Source organism: Spea bombifrons, chromosome 1 (assembly GCF_027358695.1).
Source record: "Spea bombifrons isolate aSpeBom1 chromosome 1, aSpeBom1.2.pri, whole genome shotgun sequence".
Classification (NCBI taxonomy): domain Eukaryota; kingdom Metazoa; phylum Chordata; class Amphibia; order Anura; family Pelobatidae; genus Spea; species Spea bombifrons.
In genome coordinates, this window is record NC_071087.1 from 37,948,877 (window position 1) to 37,967,807 (window position 18,931).

General features: G+C 36.2%; 1 protein-coding gene across 2 annotated transcripts in view; it reads left to right on the forward strand.

The window, feature by feature from the left end:
* INPP4B (inositol polyphosphate-4-phosphatase type II B) overlaps window positions 1–18,357 on the forward strand; it is a 202,570-nt gene extending 184,213 nt beyond the window's left edge. Inside the window, exons 21-23 of one of the 2 annotated variants that reach the window (XM_053460982.1) lie at window positions 3,087–3,199; window positions 8,400–8,554; window positions 17,778–18,357. In XM_053460982.1, the coding sequence (XP_053316957.1) occupies window positions 3,087–3,199; window positions 8,400–8,554; window positions 17,778–17,910 (401 nt within the window). In that variant the 3' untranslated portion in view covers window positions 17,911–18,357. Of the gene's footprint in view, window positions 1–3,086; window positions 3,200–8,399; window positions 8,555–15,364; window positions 15,730–17,777 lie in introns of those variants that run through there. The other variant, XM_053460972.1, reaches the window with a different exon arrangement.
* The last annotated feature ends 574 nt before the right edge of the window (window positions 18,358–18,931 follow it).

The window sequence follows — 18,931 nt, forward strand, 5'->3', positions numbered from 1 at the left end:
CATTTGTAGGTGCAGAAGAAGCCCATTAACTTATGACAGAGATGTGTTTTATCGAGAGAGGCTCCTAAACCACGCTAGCAGAACAGTCACTTTGCGGGAGTTTTATATAGCATTTGTTTGACAGGTCCATACATTTTGAGATATACTGACTTGATATTTTGAGAAGAAAAATGCAATGGCTGTGTTAATCATAAACTTTAGTTTCGGGCCACCACCATTTATGCTTAAGTCAGGTCATGTAGTGGGAGCTAAGGTTACTAATATCGACACACATAACAATAACCAGCCGTGGTTGGCCCAAGCTTCCGAACCGTGTCCTGTCGGAATAGTTTGCTGTGGAAAATTAGCTGGACTTTGTTGTGTAATACAAGTACAAAGCAGTTGTTATTTTTAGCTCAAAACAATGTTCTATGCACTTCTTATGTATAGAATTAAAAAAATTGTCACCATGATATCAAACGTATTAATGATGTTTTTAGTGTATGCGTGAACTGTTATTTTTTGTGCTGTTTGTGAGAGCTGCCACATCACATTTTAACTTGCTGATTCGCCCTTAGATATTCGTGATAATGGCTTTACAGAGGAACTGTATGGTTGTAAACAATCTTTAATGCCAAAGGCTTATGTTCTGTCTGCTGAAGCAATGCGCAGAGCGTAGGAAGTGTGTTATGACTTCCTACTCGGGCTGACAGAAGGGTTCAAATGCGATGTGTATAGAGGCATCGGGTAAACGAGGCAAAATGTGCATGAAGTGCTATGATCAGGATTTTGGTGGATGTCAGAACTAATAAACACAAATTTTAAGTAATTCAAAAATGGGAGATTAAAGAAAAATATTATCATAATATTGACTGTTTTTGAGTGGGGAATAAATACAGCTATATTCCAAATGTGACAGTTTCTCTTTAACATGTTATAATTGTTATTAAAAGGACCCTCCAGTGTCCCAAGGGGCCCCCTTTCTCGTGGGACTGGACTCCCCAAAGGGGTCCCTTCTCCACCTGGCCAAAAGGACTGCAGGATGGCCAAATAGTTTTTTGCATTGCAGTTGGTTCTTTTTCATTATGGCAAACTCTCCCCTAGTAAAATGCCACCTTTATGGGAACTCTGTGGAGGTCAAGGTAATGAGACTTAATTGTAGCTTCACCTATATTCATTTTTTTAACCATTTTAAACGTGTCAGTAATTTGGCCTGTATACCACACAGTATCTGTGCAATTTATGTGATAATTTTAATATGTGGGGTAGGTGCTTCCTTTAAAAAAAAATTGTTTTATCCCCATTTACTACTTAGTTTGGCATAAATGGGGACATAATGTAAATAAAAATATGTTTTGGGGTTTTTCTTTCGCATTTTTTTCATATTATATTGTGAATGTATGCACGTATTCCCTAGGTAAAGTGAAAATGCTTTTGAAGTCTATACAAAATTTATAATATACATTTTACATGAAAATATGACTGCAATATTCCTTTTTTACTTGTACAATCTCCAGGCTGCATCTCATCACTGAATCCATACAGTGGGCTGTCCTTTTGTTTCTAAATGGATAATAGAAAAAAATGAGAAAAAAAAGCCAGTCTGTGTATTCTGTTAATTAAATATTTTTATTTTTAAACAACTGTAGACATTTTTAGAACATTCTGATTTCCCGTCCACTCACAACAAGGACCACCTGATGGCACTACGCAATTAATTTCTGACTTTTGTAAAGGAATTGTGGTGGGATTGTCATGTTCCTTTGAGCGTAATGCATTTACTTTCTACCTACATGCTGTCATTCCATTGAAAAGTCCAGAAGTCTGAGATATAATCTCCAGATGAACACTTGCCATTAGTTATTACATCTCTTCCAATTTTCAGGCAGGTGAACAAACTGCATCCGTCGCACAGAAAAAAAAGCAGAGAACGCCAGTGCTGTCACATGAGATCATAGAGTAAAACATAACACTGTCCACAGCGCTGAAACCTATTGTGTTGACTTGTCAGTGTTTATTGCTATGATGACTCTTAAGTAAAAATCAGAACCTATCATCATGACTTGTCACGTACAGAGTTCATCAGCACGGAACAAAGAATCTCACAACTACAAAATATCAGTATAATTTTTATGATAAACTTTTAATATATAAAAAAAGGATTGTGTCCCTCATACCCGTCTAATTTAAACATGCATGGGATAGGCAAAAGCTATTCTGAATCTACCTGTTTTATTATTTAATATCACCTTAGTTCGTGTTTTTATGGGTCTATGAGTAAGAGGTATTTCAAAAGGGGAAAAAATATGTGGTTAGAGTATTAATGAAAAATAATGTCCTTACACACATTGATTAAGCGATTAAGCAGCATTTTTATACTGCACTGTAAGTATGAAACTTAATTCATGGCATATGTGTAAAGAAAATGAACGACAGCAGTAAAGATGACATAGCGGTTAGAAAATATAATGCAGACCCATTTACAAGGTTTAATATATTCATGATTTCTGTGCTATTGTGGCACTTGGGGGTCAGGGGGGTATTGCTCTATCTGCACCCTTTTCATGAGTTTCCTCTGTAAGCTCACAGTCACCAGTCATTCTGTAGTAACAAGGGCTTTAGTTATCATTTACAGTTGTATTTGTATCTTTTTGTGTTCTTTGAGTTTTTATTTTCTTGCACCGCCTTTGTGTAAATCTGCTTTGGGCAAAACTGCATAGCACACAAGGAGAGTATTATAAAGGGCTACTTGGGTGGACTTGGCCCTTGGGCTGAATGGAGCCAGTCCTCCCCTGGTAGTACATACTTTTTATCATGGTCTTCTGGATAATTGCATTGGGCATGGATAACACATTCTAAGACTTTTTTCCTCTTCATTTTTACATTTCTTAGGAAAAAAGCATCGGCTAATACTTCTTTTTAGCTTGGCTTGTGCTTTTGAACTTAAGCCTGTTTATGCTACACATTTCAATTAATCTGCTCACATTGAACCAGGTAGATTCCTGAAGGGAAGCCATACTAGTCTAGTTTGGGTATGACCTCATAATAAAAATCCTCATTTTAAAAATACAGCTTATTTTTAATTGCATCATTTGTTTTCACTTTAGGCCTCCAGTTATTCCAGGAACAAAGTGACTTGAAAGAACTTCTTGAAAACCTTCACCAAAACACACAAGCCAAAAAGAGGAAAAACGTTGAGATCATGTCATTGGCAGCTACTGTAAGTCACCGAGACATGTTAATGGCTTTATATCATATTTTATGGCAGAGACAATTCGAACAAAATGAATAGTACTATCAAGTTCTAGGTATACGGGTTGTTTAATTTGGTTCTAATGTCCTCACTGCCTTAATGCAAACTGTTGCTTTAGTGACATGCTGGCTTAGGTGAAATCACATTAACATGCAGCCGATGTAAACTCCATTTTAAAATAGAGAAAGAAAATGAGAGCAGCATTCTTCTTCTTCAACAATATCCTTTTTATACAGACATTAATGTTTAAAATCCAAGAATCAGAAAACATCCTATCCTCTTCAATTTACCAGTACTTGTAACTAAACACACCTTTGTAGTTATTTAAAAGAAAAACCAAAACGTTTGGCAAAAAACAGTTTTGTCCATGATCCTGGGCAAAAGAGTTGAGTTGGTCGCTTAAAGGTTCACTCAAGAACCGGAGTGCTAGGGAAGGATGGCTACGCATTAGGCCTAGCTGTGCTTCCTGACAAAAATTAGAGGTTTATTATACTACTAAGTAAAATCCACCTCATTTTACTGAAGGCAAAAATGTTTACTTTGCTGATCCCTTCAGGAAAAAAAAAATCAGTGTGACTGCCACTTTAATTTTAATATTCTAGTATAAATATTTTTTTTATTATTACCATTAACATTATAATGTTCATTCCTTTTGGACAAAATGCATTTCTAGAATAAAGATTTATTTAATATTTGCCTTCATTCAGGCATGAAACTGTATTAATTGCCATTAGATTTGTTGGCACATTACGGAATGCTGAAATGAGTCTGATTGCAATTTTCAAGAATGAGCAATAAAGTACTCTAATAAATTGACTGTGGTGGCCATAGTAATGACCTGGAAATATTGTTTTACATCAATAGTTTTCATCATAACAAATATTAGAGCGGTAATTCTCAGTGGGTAACTAGTTATGTTTCTAGTACAGACACATAAATGCGTTCATAGTCTACGCGTTGCTTCCCTAAGGCTCATGAGCCTTTATTGATCGCTGCATGCTTATAGGCTGCAGATCAGCTTAAGCCAGTCATGAAGCAATAACTACATACAAGAAAAATAATATTTGGTCATATTGATATTGTTTCTCACATTTCAGTGGGCAATATCAGTACATAAGATCTATTAGTAAATTAATAGCATATCCTACACATTTGTTTTATTTTGAATTAGGCCACTTTTTTGTGTTGTAGTCCTATGGATCTGTAGTATAAATATGGCAGTTTTTTTAGTATCTGGTATTTCCAAATTTTTGAATGTTTGAATCTGTTTCATTTACGGTATGCAGTGAAATTCCCTTACAGTATTACAAGCAGGAGAACAGCTATAGATCTTCAGGTCCATTAAAATGCCATTCAGCTTGGCCGAGTGAAAAGATATAGCATGAAGTCTTCTTAATGGCGTCTTTTCATGTGGAAATATCAGAAGTGTGACTTTTTAGAACAAGAAAGGATTCAGTGGAAACTAACGCTGTGTATAACATTTCTACAGCAGTACAGAGTATGCCCCCCAGGAACTGGCGGTAGGCAAAGAAGAATGGGGCAATTCTTCTAAATCTCTTTATGCATTTGCAAGGGGAAGAAAATGGTAATTTAAAGGGGACACTTATCTTTAGCATTAAAGTGCATATGGCGGCTGGAGTGTCCCGTTAATGAGAATGGTCCGATAAATTGCAGAATAAGTAAAGTATTAATACATGTAGTATACACAATATTTGTTCAGATGCATACCCAAAGTTTTTGGAAAGAAGGCTAAACTTTCTACAGGGAAGCCGGTCTGTCAAAGGGTAAATTGAGGGAGGTTATAAGAGCAGGTGCTGAAATAAACGTGTGCAGAGATGCAGGGGTGGAATTTAGGAAGGCAAAAACAAAAAAACTGCTAATGTTGAGAGGGTTGAGTAGTTGGTTGTTTACTACACTTTTTTCCCTGATGTAAAACAGTAGCCTAATGGATTTTTCCTACACTTAAGAATCCCAAAGGCACTTCAGTAGCTTTGTTGATGTCTGCACAGAATGTCCCTATCTTTTATAACGTATCTGTGCTAGTACACTCCCTGTATGTGATTCACAATTTGGTGCTTTACTGGCTTTGTGTATTCGTATATGGCTGCTAAAGAAAGGGACAACTTATAAAGTAAAAAAGATCAAACGTGTCCAACAGTCCTCTTAATTCAAGGACTGTTTCACTAACGCTAAATGCCTGTAACTATCAACACATCAAACACGGTAGTTAATGTAACTTGTTTAAAAAATTATTGTGAGAAACACTGTAGTTTGTTTAACATATATATATATATATATATATATATATATAATATTTATAATATATAATATTTTACCTAAATATGGTCCCACTGTGCTGGACTCTATATTAAATAATACTCTTACAAAACATGCTTGATAAGACAAAACAATATATGATGTGTTTACATATTATAGCAGTAAAGCCTTAAAGTAGGCCAAACACCTTACAAAGAAAGGAAAAACAATTGGCAATCAGTAAATCATCAATATGTGCCTATGTCGGGGGTTGCCTACCCATAGATTTATGACCATTATGGGGCTCCATATAACTTTCTGGCCTACAATAAAATTAAAAAGACACAAGGACCTTAATCCTTTAATTAAAAGCAAATACCTTCTTATTCAGAAATAATGCTACCACCTTACTACAAAGACATCAACAGCAGATCATAGCAGTTTAGAGTGTCCCAGAAGTAGAGTCTTTCTTGTGGCCCCATACAAAGACAGCACTTATGCCACAAAGCAAATCGACATTTGAGTGAACTCTGAATTATCGTTCTTTAACAACTTATAAAGTCAGTTGCTTAAAGCAGAGCAGAGCTTCTGAGCTGCATTCTTTATTCCAGCTCTCATATAGAAATATATTTAACATGAGCCCTCGTTGCACCATGCTGGTTTTCTTTTCAAAAACAAGTTGCACTGCAGGATCATATCCCTTAATACATATTCAAGTGCTTTCCCTGCGATTTATGTTAAAGTTATTGACCAGAAACGTGATTATTGTGATCAAGCCGTATCTCCAATTATATTTCACTTCTTTGAGCTAATCTCATGGCGCTGCTATACCTGCTGTAATGTAATCCTTGAAGATTAATTTAAGTTGTCTAGCAGTGACTGAACTATGCTCTTTAAGAACCTTTAAAAGTGAATGCCTGCAAAGTCTGGTTCTTTTTTACATATGAGCTTTCAAAGATAGTTTCCCCACTCAGCCATTGAAATATAAGGGCCAGAGAGGGGACTACTCATACTGAATGCACTTAATATAAAGACTATTTTAAAATAACCTGTTAAATTCAATGAACAGAGAGATCACCAAAGATTCCTCGGATAGATGAATCTTGTAAAAGTCCCAGTGAAATACTCCACTGTAGATTAGGGTGACCAAAAGTCCCAACTTTCCGGGAATAACCACTGATTAAGGCTGATATCCTTTTGCCTTCAATGTCTTTACCATAGTTAATATCATTATATTAATTCCCACCAGCAAAATGATTTCGTTGAAAACCACCATTGGAAATAACACGAATGTTCCTACAGTACAGCGTTGCGGAATATGATGGCGATGCTTAAATCAATAAATAACAATGATAGCCTTAAATGAGATAGCAATTATTTGTTACAGTGATGTTCGTGATAAAAGTTTATTTCTGATGACAGTTCCTTTATCATTTATATGGATTTTGTTTTTCATTTTATCACACGCTGTGTATACTTAATTTGCCTACGTGTAACTTGTTGGGATTATATAGATAAAGCTATAAAACATGTCCCTGGATTTCATTATAAAAATCTGGTCAATGTACTCCAGGAATTGTGAAAGAATCCATTTGTGGTCTGGACTGTGTTTTCTGAGGGCTACAATGTAACTGTACCTATTATGAATTGCCGCGTGGAGGATCTAATGCCCATCACGTACAAGGTTGGGTTCCACTCAATGTTCTTATGAATGCGTTTATTGGGGCATAAAGCTTCAGAAAACTCTGTGCCAGAGGGGTGAGCAACAGGGTGACCACATCAGCCTTGTTTTCCAGGACGTGTATAATTTGTACATATTGCTGACCAGCCCAGATAAAATGCTGTCCTGCATTACAGGGGATGTATACTACAGGGCAGCATTTTATCCGGGCTGGTCAGCAATATGTAAAAATGGAAAACATGGCCATTGTGGTTACTCTAGTTAGCAAATAATTACATTACAATGCACTGCCCAGCATAGTGTGGAAGAATATAGGGTTAATGTCAGAGATTAAGGGAAGAAAGCAGAGCAATTAAAGCTGATAATGTTGAGAGGAGAATATTGGTTGTTCACTTCACTTTTTCAATGCTTCTTTCCCTGATGTAAACCAGTAATGGATTTTCCTACACTTAAAAAATCCCAATGGTATTTAGTAGCTTTGTTGGTATCTGCACAGAATGTCCCCATCTTTTGAAACATACCTGTGCTAGCACATGTCCACCGCGTACCCTGCCATTCGATGCTTCACTGAAACTTGCATCTAGATTTGGCCATTAAACAAAGGGAAAACTAAAGCAAAACAGATCAAACGTGTCCAACCTTCTTTTGCCACCACCCCTTAGAGACACAAAAGGAGGGCTCTGTTTAAATAAGCTATAACTATGTTACTACATGTATTGCTTTTGCCCTGGTTTCTGCATTATGCAACACTCTTATGCGTTATAATAAAAATAAAAAAATATGTGTATGTACATTATGCATTTAATGGGTTTATGAAGTAATAGATCCTTCTGTCATTGGTCCCCTACCTATGGGCTCCTGACCACTAAGGGCCTCCATATTGTATGAAACCACACAGGGTAGGAAATGTTGTCTTACTGGAAGTATAACAAGTTATAAGTATAAGTTATTAGGCAAGCATATTTTCTTTAATTTAGCAGCACATTTCTTTTGTGTAAGCACATTAGAAGCATATTAAACACATTATAACTTTTTTATTGCTGTCGACCATTGTGATAGAGAGGATAACTCAAGGGAGATGGAACCAGGGTAATTAAAAATCTTTGAAACGACTGAAGCCCTTTAACAATGTTAATGATCTGTTGATTCACATAAAACGTGTTTTTATGACTAAAAATGTAAGGTAGTTATGTAACCCAATACATATTTTTTTGTAATTGATTCTGTTAGATTTGCCGCAAAATGAACGGCGTTCGATTCACATGCTGTAAAAGTGCCAAAGACAGGACCTCTATGTCGGTAACATTGGAACAATGCTCAATCTTAAGAGATGAACATGACCTACACAAAGACTACTTCATCCGGGCACTTGACTGTATGAGAAGGTATGTGTTCACCAACAGTTTTTTTTTATATTATATTTTTTTCCCACACACAAAAACGTTTTGTTATTTTTACAATTGGAATACATTCTATCAATTATGTCCATGATAAGACAAGAGCACATTCTCTGTCCAGGGGAGTTAGGAAAAGTAGGACAAGTTAAGATGTTTTTAGACCCATTCATATTCTTGATTTGTAAGTGCCTCAATAAGATGTTTAAAGAAAGCCAAGTTCATTTTTTCTTCATCTAGATAATAGTGTAATTGATTGTAACCAAAGAGAATATTTAAATATAATTTTAATGACAATTCTGCTCATATTGGTGCATAATATTGCACTCTCACATTTAGTACATAAAACTGTCAGAAGAAAAACACATCTTTCAAATAGGGAGCGGAGTAGTGAAACAAATCAGTGCTTATCTTTAGAACGGTCACTCCAGCCTTGACATTCTTTTAGAAAATAAGCACTATGTTCTACTCAGAGTTGGCCCAAAATGGAAAGATGAATATATATATATATATATATATATACATATATATATATATATATATATATATATATATATATATATAAGACAAAGACAACATGAGTAAACACAAGATGCAGATTTTAAATTATGATTTCATTTATTCAAGGTAAAGTGTTAATCAAAACCTATATCATGATGTGAAAAAGCAATTGCCCCCTAAACCTAATAACTGGTTGAGCCACCCTTGGTGGGAACAAAAGTAATCAAACATTGGCAATAACAGACAATGACTCTGTTACAACGCTATGGAGGAATTTTGGCCCAATCTTCTTGGCAGAATTATTTTAGCGTTAAAGCAACCTCAGACCATCACGCTACCACCACCGTGCTTAACTTTTGGTATGATGTTCTTATCGTGGAATGCTGTGTTAGCGTTACGCCAGAAATAACTGGACTCGTGTCTTCCAAGAAGTTCCACTTTTGACTCATGTGTCTACAGAATATTACCCCAAAAGTCTTTGGAGTCATCAAGGAATTTTTTTTGGCAAATCTAAAACAAGACTTTGTGGTCAGCAGTGGTTTTCGCCTTGTCCCATGGACATTTTCGCATAGTCTGTTTCTTTTTGTGAAATTGTGAACACTGGCCTTAGCTGAGGGAAGTAAGGCCTGCAGTTCGTTACATATTAGTCTGGGTTTTTTGTGGCCACCTTGATGACTCGCTGATGGTGGAATTTTGGTAGGTCTGCCGTTCTTGGAAAGATTCACCACCGTTCCCAATTATCTCCATTTGTACATAATAACTCTCTTTGTGCGATTTGCTGGAGTCCCAGAGCCTTATGACTTTGTTACCCTTTCCAGACTGATAGATGTCAATGACCTTGTTTCTCATCTCTTCTTGAATTTCTTTAGATTGCAGCATCATGTGCTGCTTTTTGAGACCTTTTAGTTTAGCCTACTTCACTTTGCTTTGTAAACATTAACTGGGACAAATATACAAACATAAGAGAAAGGGGCAAATACTTTTTTCACAGCACTGTAAGTTGTATGTTCTTCATTTCCTCTCACGTAGACTTTTTTGGATTGTTCCTTTGGATGAGGGGTATCAGCTGATTGCTCCATTTGTCTGCTTTTTAGTTGCATTCATTTTAAGAGGCAGTTAAGTGGAGGCAATGAGAGTCCTTTTCTATGTTGTAGTTGTGAACAGTTAAAGTGCTTGTTAAATCAAACACCTTATCAAAATTCAGATAGCTTTATAGAATGAAATAACAAAAGAATACACTGTATTTCAAGTATATCTCTGCAAAACAAAACAGCCCCACAGACATTCTGCACTTTTGGTTTGGCTACATAATCTCTTAGGACACATTTTCCAGTCAAGAACAACCCCAGAGGCTTATTCTTTTATACTCTGAATCAATAATATCTTCAGCAGATCCTAAAAGCTTCCAAATAGCTTTAAATAATAGCTCTGTGTAGTGCTCCTCTGTCTTTCAATTCTACTGTAATGTCTTGCAAGAAATAATTCAGACATTGTTTTTACCAAACAGGAGGGTAAGTCACCCTATTGTACCTGGTATCTCTTTAATATGGGTCCACGTTTTTCTATTGGTGCATGTTTTTAGTTCCACTGTCTGTGTGATGCAAATGTTTTTTGCACATTGTAGGGCTTAAATTCAATTGTTTTGACACAAGACATTTAACCCGGAACACAGAGGGATATAATATTTAGTCCCTGTAATGCTGGGGACATAATTGTCTGCACTGTGGTGTTCTGCATTACTGATGATCAGGGCATCAGGTTGTCTAATGGCAGCTTCACCCTCCTAAAGGAGCAACAGAACAGTATTCAAGGATGGATACTTTAGTCCCAGAAAGCCCTTGCAGAATTTTAATACTAGTCTAGTATATACTGTGTTGTATTTCTAAATGTGTGTATTTTATATATAATATATACACTGATGGAGCTGGATAGTCCGACTGACTACCTCCGCTGACTTGTGCTCCCGTGTGCCTGAGACAACACACCCTTTCCCCATTTTTCCAGTCACTAGCCGAGACTCAGTGTAGGGTATAACCAAAACGAAGAGTGCTTTACTTTTCACCCACGGGCCGGATGCGCCATCTCCCGCGGACTCACTCAGCCACTGGGGAGTGATGCCGCCTGGTGCTCCCACTATCGCTGAGGTCATGGGCCGGCTGTCAGCCGCTGGGGAGGGAGGACAATATCCTCAGCTCCCAGAATTGGGATCTGCGGCTGGGCAGGGAGGACAGGTTCCTCCGGTCCTGGACTTGTGAGCTGCCGCTGGGGAGACTGGCCAGCTGCACCATCTCCTGGGCACTCACTCACCCGCTGGAGAGTGATGACACCTGCAACTCCTCCCCGGTGCTCCGGCTGCCACTGGGGAGATGGGCCGGCTCCCGCATCTCCCTGGATCCCAGTAGCCGTTGCAGGTGGGGGGCAGAGGCCAGCAGCACTTTCTTGTTCCAACATGACTTTGCCCCTGTGCACAAATCATAAAGACTACATATGAATGTCCATGGTTTTGGAATAAGATGTCCACAAACTCTGTGTGATGGTCAGCTGTTCACATACTTTTGGTCATGTGGTGTATATTATCCAGCATGCTCTCAAAATTCATACAAAGTAAAAATAAGTAAAACAAAATTAAATGCCTTGCGCAAAATGTTGTTTAATATGAATATGAAAGTTTATCAAGATAAATAAGATTAATGCACACATTGATATGTCAAAATGCATTGATAACTGAATTCCCTTATGCTGTAGAGTGTAAATTACAAGCAGGACCCTGTGTTATCTAATGAGACTCCCCTGTGCAGAGATAGCGATCCTGTTGATTTGAGTGGTTTCCTGGCACTGATTGGCTGTTTTAAGTGGCCAATAAGTGGCAAGAATCATCAGACTACTGAAGAGCTTATACATAGAGAATTGTTTTTTGGTTTTTTTTTTTTGCTTAACCAAAGACAAGTCCTATTTAATGCTTATATCCCTATACCGCTTATAATAGAGCTGAATCTGTGGTACAGCAACACTTTTAACCCACTAAGACTCCCATTCAGATTGTATGTTGGAAGGGAGGGCAAGGGGCAATGATGGCACAGAGCAGCTGTTGAAGAGGGTGAGAGCTCTATGAGTTATTATTATTATCTTTTTATTAAATAGTGCCAACGATTTACGCAGCACTTCATACAATACATAAATTCAAGGGGTATGACAAGACTAGAATTGACAGACTAAGACAAACCGATACATCAGATGGATCTTGAGTTGCACAGATAATAGGAAAGTGTGTGTGGATGTATGTGTAAGTGTTTGGTGTGTGTATGTATGGGTTACTGTGTATGTATGTGTAATTGTATGATGTTAAGTGAGTGATGTTATTGTATAGCGGTAAAGTGTGTACTGTTTGTGTGTTTTACTGTATGGCATTAGAATGTGCATGTGTTAGTGTATGGTGTTAGCCTGTGTGTAAGTATATTAACACGTTTTTTTGAGTGTATGCTGTTACTATGTGTTTATGGTGTTAACATGACTGTGTGTGTGTGTCAGGGTATGGTATGTGTTTTAGTTAGCTGAGGACAATGAAGAAATACTGCACCCAGGCTGTATTAACCCTAGGCTAACCCCTGATCCATACCTGCAAAATAGCTTAGTCCAGGATAATAATCATTTTGTCTCTGTCTGCCCCATAGCACTTGGCTAATTATGAATATTTAAATTTATAAAAAAAGAAAGATGTTTCAAATGAAACCTAGTACAGTCAATTGTGTTATATTATTAGTACTTTCTTTTAAATTAGCTTACAATTTCCCTGGCACAGCAAGTCCTCTATTGATGTTCTCTTGAAGCAAGTTATAAAGCTGCCTAATGGCACTTCATAAATAAGCCTGACATCTTGCAGCCCTTAATAAAGTATGCCTTTGTTCCTTGACAGTTAAAGTTTTTTACTTTTTAGGTTTCAGTGAATGTATGTTATGTTCTCTTGTAAGTCACGAAATGCTATAATCACACACGGTCTTATCCAGGATTATAAAAAAAAAATCATTCGGTAGGTCTTGTAGGCGAAATAATGATATGTCCTGTGAACCTCAGCAGGCATGCAGATCAATATAATTATAAAGAAATGCCATGAATTAGAGAGAAAACTGGATCAGCAGTTTTTGCAACCTGAGCATTGTGGAGCGTAAGGTACAAACATTGCTTGCAGCATGCTGATGTACTTACAGATCACACCGTGAATTAGCTACCAAACAGGGAAACGGTCCAAATGTCCATATTTTATTTTCTTGTTAATAACACAAGGTTTCTTAACCTCAGGAGTACAGCTTCCAAAGCACTTGTACACAACTGAGATGCAGTTAGAGCCTATTGAATTGGCAAAAGTTACTATTTCGCATTATGGCGGTTGATATAAATGCTGTTACCATTTGTGCAGTTGCATTTTACATTTAAAACACATATTTCACATCATGCCGTCATTTCCCCCCCTGGAAAAAATACTTTTGTTAACACCTAAGATTGCAAAAAGTTGCGATCGCTGTTCAAGTCAGCTTCACACAACAATTGGTAGTCAGTTTTCACATCCAAAAACCTCTATGATTATTATTTGTTGCTGGCATCTGGCCATGGACCAGAAAAGAATTCCTACAGCTGTTTTTTCTTTTGCTTAGCAGCACATTAAAACCTTTAATGTTGCTAGAAAATATGTACAGAATTTTAGTTTTCAGTAAGATAAACATAAAAAGAACAGTATAATACATATTTGCACACAGTCACGTGCTTGCTTTAATATCCTTATTTACTTACATAGAAGGATATGTAACGGAGAAAAAGTTCTGGAAAGGGTCTGGAAAGTGTTCCGCCACTCTGATTGTGAGCTACTATCAATTAAGACAATTTAAACAATAATTATGAATAAACATATATAAAAATATATAAATAAATTGTTGCAGAAATAGGAAAATGCATCCTTTATTTGCAATAGGACTGCAGCTTCACATATGATGTTTCCGAAGTCAACTCAGGCTACTTCCACCCCTTGGTGTTCACCTCCAAAAGGTGAAGCTTAACTTTAGAGAACGCTGGATCCACTGCCTGTAAACCACACTAGGATCATATTTATGAAATAAACTAAAATGCAGGCAAACACACTTTGCTGTTATTGATTGCAATGACTACTTTGGTCAGATTATAAAAAATGGTTGTTACTATAAGAAAGACAGGCCATATGAAGCCTAATAAGGTGTCTAATTAAGGATAATTCTGTGATTTATATATATGTATGTGTATGTGTGTATTTTGTAAATTCATATCTCTGTTGTGCGTGTGTTTTTGTTTTATTGTACAAATACATGTGAATGATATAGAATTCTTTAAGAATACTATATTAGATATAAAGGGCATAGATAGGGAAGCAACTAAGAAAGTAAACACTGAACAAAGCAATAATTAGGTGTATGACGATATGGCTTGGTCCCTTGAGTCTGGATTATTGAGATGGATAGTGGCATAAATAGAATTCTACATGGCCCTGTACAGCTGTATAATCCTTTACTGAAATTTTAAATTAGGACATGCTAAATGTTCTTGATGTACAATTTCATACTGTAGAATTTGATTTGCAATAATGAGGTTATATAAAAATATTTGTTATGTTACCTAACATACTAGATGTACAGAAACATATTGTGAAAAAAAATAAAATAAAAGGCATTCTGAAAATGAATGAACAGTGACAGTTTAAGTTTAATATCGTGAATTCCACATGCTATCTCGTGATTAACCCAGCTAATCTCTCCCATTACCTTACTTACTTTGAATAAGGAAATCAAATGTGCATTTATTTATTTATTTATTTTAAATGTGACATGAGATAAATTGCATTAAATGCAGGTAAATGCACATGGCCATGCGGGCAGATTCTTATATTCAAGAGTGTTTTGTAATGTTAGGGGTTGGGAGGTCTGGATAGATGTTTTTTTTTTAATCTAGGGTATTTTGTCAACGTAATTATAGTAATTGCATTTTCCGCTGAAAATCACAGCTGTTGATGTAAGCAAATAAAAATGTCACAGGCATGTATGATTGTAGGGTATTTAGAGAATCTGCCCTAATATCCCTGGCGATTGGTGTGCAGGGACATTTCGTTTTAAGGACACATGAGAATGGAGTTATCTCAAGAGTGATTTTTTGTTAGAGTGTGGACTTTTACTGCCTGCCTTTTCTTTCTTCTTTGTAGAATTAATGCTAATCAAATGCACGTTCTAACTTTCATTTCTATAACTTTGTTCTGTTTTGTTCCTAACTTCAATCATCTAACAGTGGACAAGCCCAGGGAGTGCTGAATGAGTCAGACGATCCCGAGAAAGGCTGTGTAACAGATAACAAGCCAACCTCTCGTCACTTCTATCCTGTCGCCTTGCTTCTTGTCAGCTCGCATTTGTTAGTTGTGTGGCTTATTCTAAGTCTTGCTTTGCTATTAGCCAAATATCAATAATATGCACTTTTCCTATTCTTAATTTTAACGGATGGTAATGATATTTTAATTTGTACAATATATTTTTAATCATTTATACTCTGGACCCAAAATGTGTCCCATGAACCATTGTTCAAAGTCTAAATACAAAGATAAGAGAAAATTGCGTAATTTTATTAGTTTCATTATAGTACTTATTGTATTCACTTATATTGCATTATTTTGATTACACGTCTTTTGTAGTCTTTTTTTTATTGTTTTACTCATCTTCTTTGTTGCCTTGGGTAGAAAATGTCTAAATATAGTTATTTAAGGGAAATCTGGAGAAAAGAGAATGTTCTGTAATAAAGAAATGTTCTGAATGCTGAAAAATGGAATGCTTAAAAGGCAAATTAGTTTTTAGATTTACATTGTATGTACAAAGAGCAATTCTGGTAAAAAGTCATAAAAGTGGAGCAACACGTCTAGCAACTAATATTCCTACTGAATGCACTAGTTTGAACCAGAACTGTAATTGTTGGAGAAAAAAAAGTATTTTCTGTGATATATGTCATAGAAGCCCTTGAATAACATTATTCAGCAGTATAGTTTAATAAAAAAAAATAGATTTGGCTAGAGGTTTGAAAAAAGATACAGGGACAAATAGAGGGTGCAAGAAGGGGGTAATGTACAGCACACAACACCGTTCTTGTTTAAAAAATGTTTAAAAATGTCATTCGCGTGATTGTGTGTCATGAGAGGTACATAGCAAATTGATATGTTTCTTTTTACCTTATATCACATATAAGGCAACACATGCCATCACTTGTTGTATTTGGACAAGATTTGGAAATGTCCTCCTTGAAGGAAAACGCAGCTCACCCCCACCAGGTTATTCCAGTCTGGATTCCTCAAGCTGTTGTTACACCGATCCCCGAAACGTTTTGTTTTTTTTTAGTTAACATTTTTGCAGATTATAAAGTAAAATGTTGCAGGTCCTGTACAGCATGTTATTTAAGTTAACTCTTTGCATGCAAAAAAAAAAAAAAAAAGCATTTTACAGTCCGACACAGATAAAGGTTTCCCCTACAGCAATATAGTGCATGGTAAAAGAACACCGCAAGGGCTACGTATGCTTTGAGAGCAGGTGAACCTTGAATGGGGTATGATGAGCCTTTTCACCTTGTGATGAAGGACATTTTACTGACTCAAACTAATAACTGATGTTCGTGAAGACTTTGAATATGTCACCAATGGGTGATATATTTTTGAAGAAATGCCAGGAAATACGTGTGTTAGAGCTAATGAATGACCTTTCAATGATAGACTGTTATTAAAGTTATACATTCCTGCTAAAAATATATTTCTTTTAATTTGATAATTCACTTTATGGTAGTTTCAGTGGTAAAAAGTCCTTCTTCACATGAAGTTAACATTTTTTTGGCCATTAGTGCTTCTGTACGAGTAAGTCACCACCCTATGACGTGTAGTTTCTGCAGTCGTGTGTTGGGCGTAAATTGGTTCTTAAAACCAAATTCTGTTTTGTAATTAAAGCAACCTGTTTGTATCACGTTATTTGTGTTTACTCTTCTGACACTTTTATATATGTTTGTTTTTTTATCATTTTTCCTGAATGCGTTGGTTTAAGAAAGTGCAAACAGTTTTTTGTACTTTATGTCAATATGCACTTTTCTTTGTACAATAATGGAAAAATACTATAATGAAGTTAAAAAAAAAAAAAGGTTAGCATTAATTGATCAGAATGAAAAATGTTTAAGTATTATTTACAAATCTTTATGGCCAGATATATTTCATGCCTTATTGTATGTAAGATTTGAATCGGATTTCTAGATTTACAATTATAATTGTAAAATTATATTTGTAATTTTTAATCTAATCAAAAGAGGGTATTGCTAAGTGAATATAGGATTTAATTATATGTATGGGGAAATGTATCAGTGTTTCAGAGTGCGTGTGATTTGCAGGGTTACTATGAGCTCCTGTTGATAGATGTAATACCACTCTTTACACTCACGTGAGAGAAAACGCTGCTGAGTGGATTTTAAACACTGATGTTTCATGGTGGTTCTGAGGGCATTTTACTATATCGGTCTGGCCTTTGGATTTTAATCTGTAAGATGTATCATCACTTGTGAAAAAAAAAGAACAAAATGTATAGTTGAAACCTTGTTATTTTTACTTAAAGACTGCAACGATCAAATAAAAGATATTTCTGTAGCTTGTGTTTCATGAAGTTGTCCTTTCTTTCCCTCCTACCAGAGAAGGATGTCGCATAGAGAATGTGCAGAAGAATATCAATTGCAGGAAATATGCATTCAACGTGATACAGCTGCTGACTTTCCCAAAGTACTACAGACCGCCAGATGGGACCTATGGAAAAGTTCACAATTGATTATAGGGAATGTTCTAACACAAATCTGCACGTTGTCACATATCACGGACTGTACTTCACAGTCTGGAGTACATATAACAAGGCATTCACAAGCAATGGATGGTTTTTAGAGGCACATGTGGGAGCATAGATTTACTGTTGCTGTTTGTAATATAGGAGATTTATTCGAGATTAGTGTAAAGGTTGCAATTGGGCAGGGGTGCTGAACTCGACCTTGAGTGCCACACAAATCGATACCAAAGACAGGTGATTCTGTCGATTCCAGTGAGCTAAACAGTTGTAGGTGTTCAAGCTGCTCATTCTTTATGCAACCATCAATGCTGGGGGATTTTTTTGTGGAATCACAATCCCATGTAATATAAAAGGTCACAGGGGCATACACTGGCCAAGTGTTAAAGCTATCTATGTCCTAGCTGGTTTATCAACTGCTGTTGAAATTATTTATTTTTTAACTTTTTCTAGTAAGTTTTCTTTAGCATGTGTAGCGTTTGCATATTGGTCTAGTTTCCCTTTTGGTTTCTAAACATTTTGTAAATATTGTGAACAGGACAAGGCCAAAGGACATATTGAAATTACTATGTTGCCACTGAGTTACTGCTGTTTATTTTTTCCACCTAAAGTGCTCAGGTTTCTATCATTAACATACCTTCAGCTTCCTTGGAAATATGTATAACAGAGATTGATTTGTTTTTTTCTTTGGCGCAGTTTCATACTACTCGTTTTGCACAGTAATATTCCCGGTAGCCCTCTATGTACAGACCTAAAGCTATAGTTCTTAAGAAACTTTAAAATTACATTCCCTTATGTTATTTCTACACCAAAGACAAAGTGTCTGACCCTACACATTGACACAGTGACATTTAATAAAGCAATGTATTGACGTTATAATGCCTATTGATAAACATAGGACATCTCTCTCATTAATGTCACCTTATTGTACCACCACAGCAGCTCCACCTTTATTACTTTCCACCTTTCTAGAAGATTTGCTGCCACTATGTTCAGTAAATGTTCATAGTAC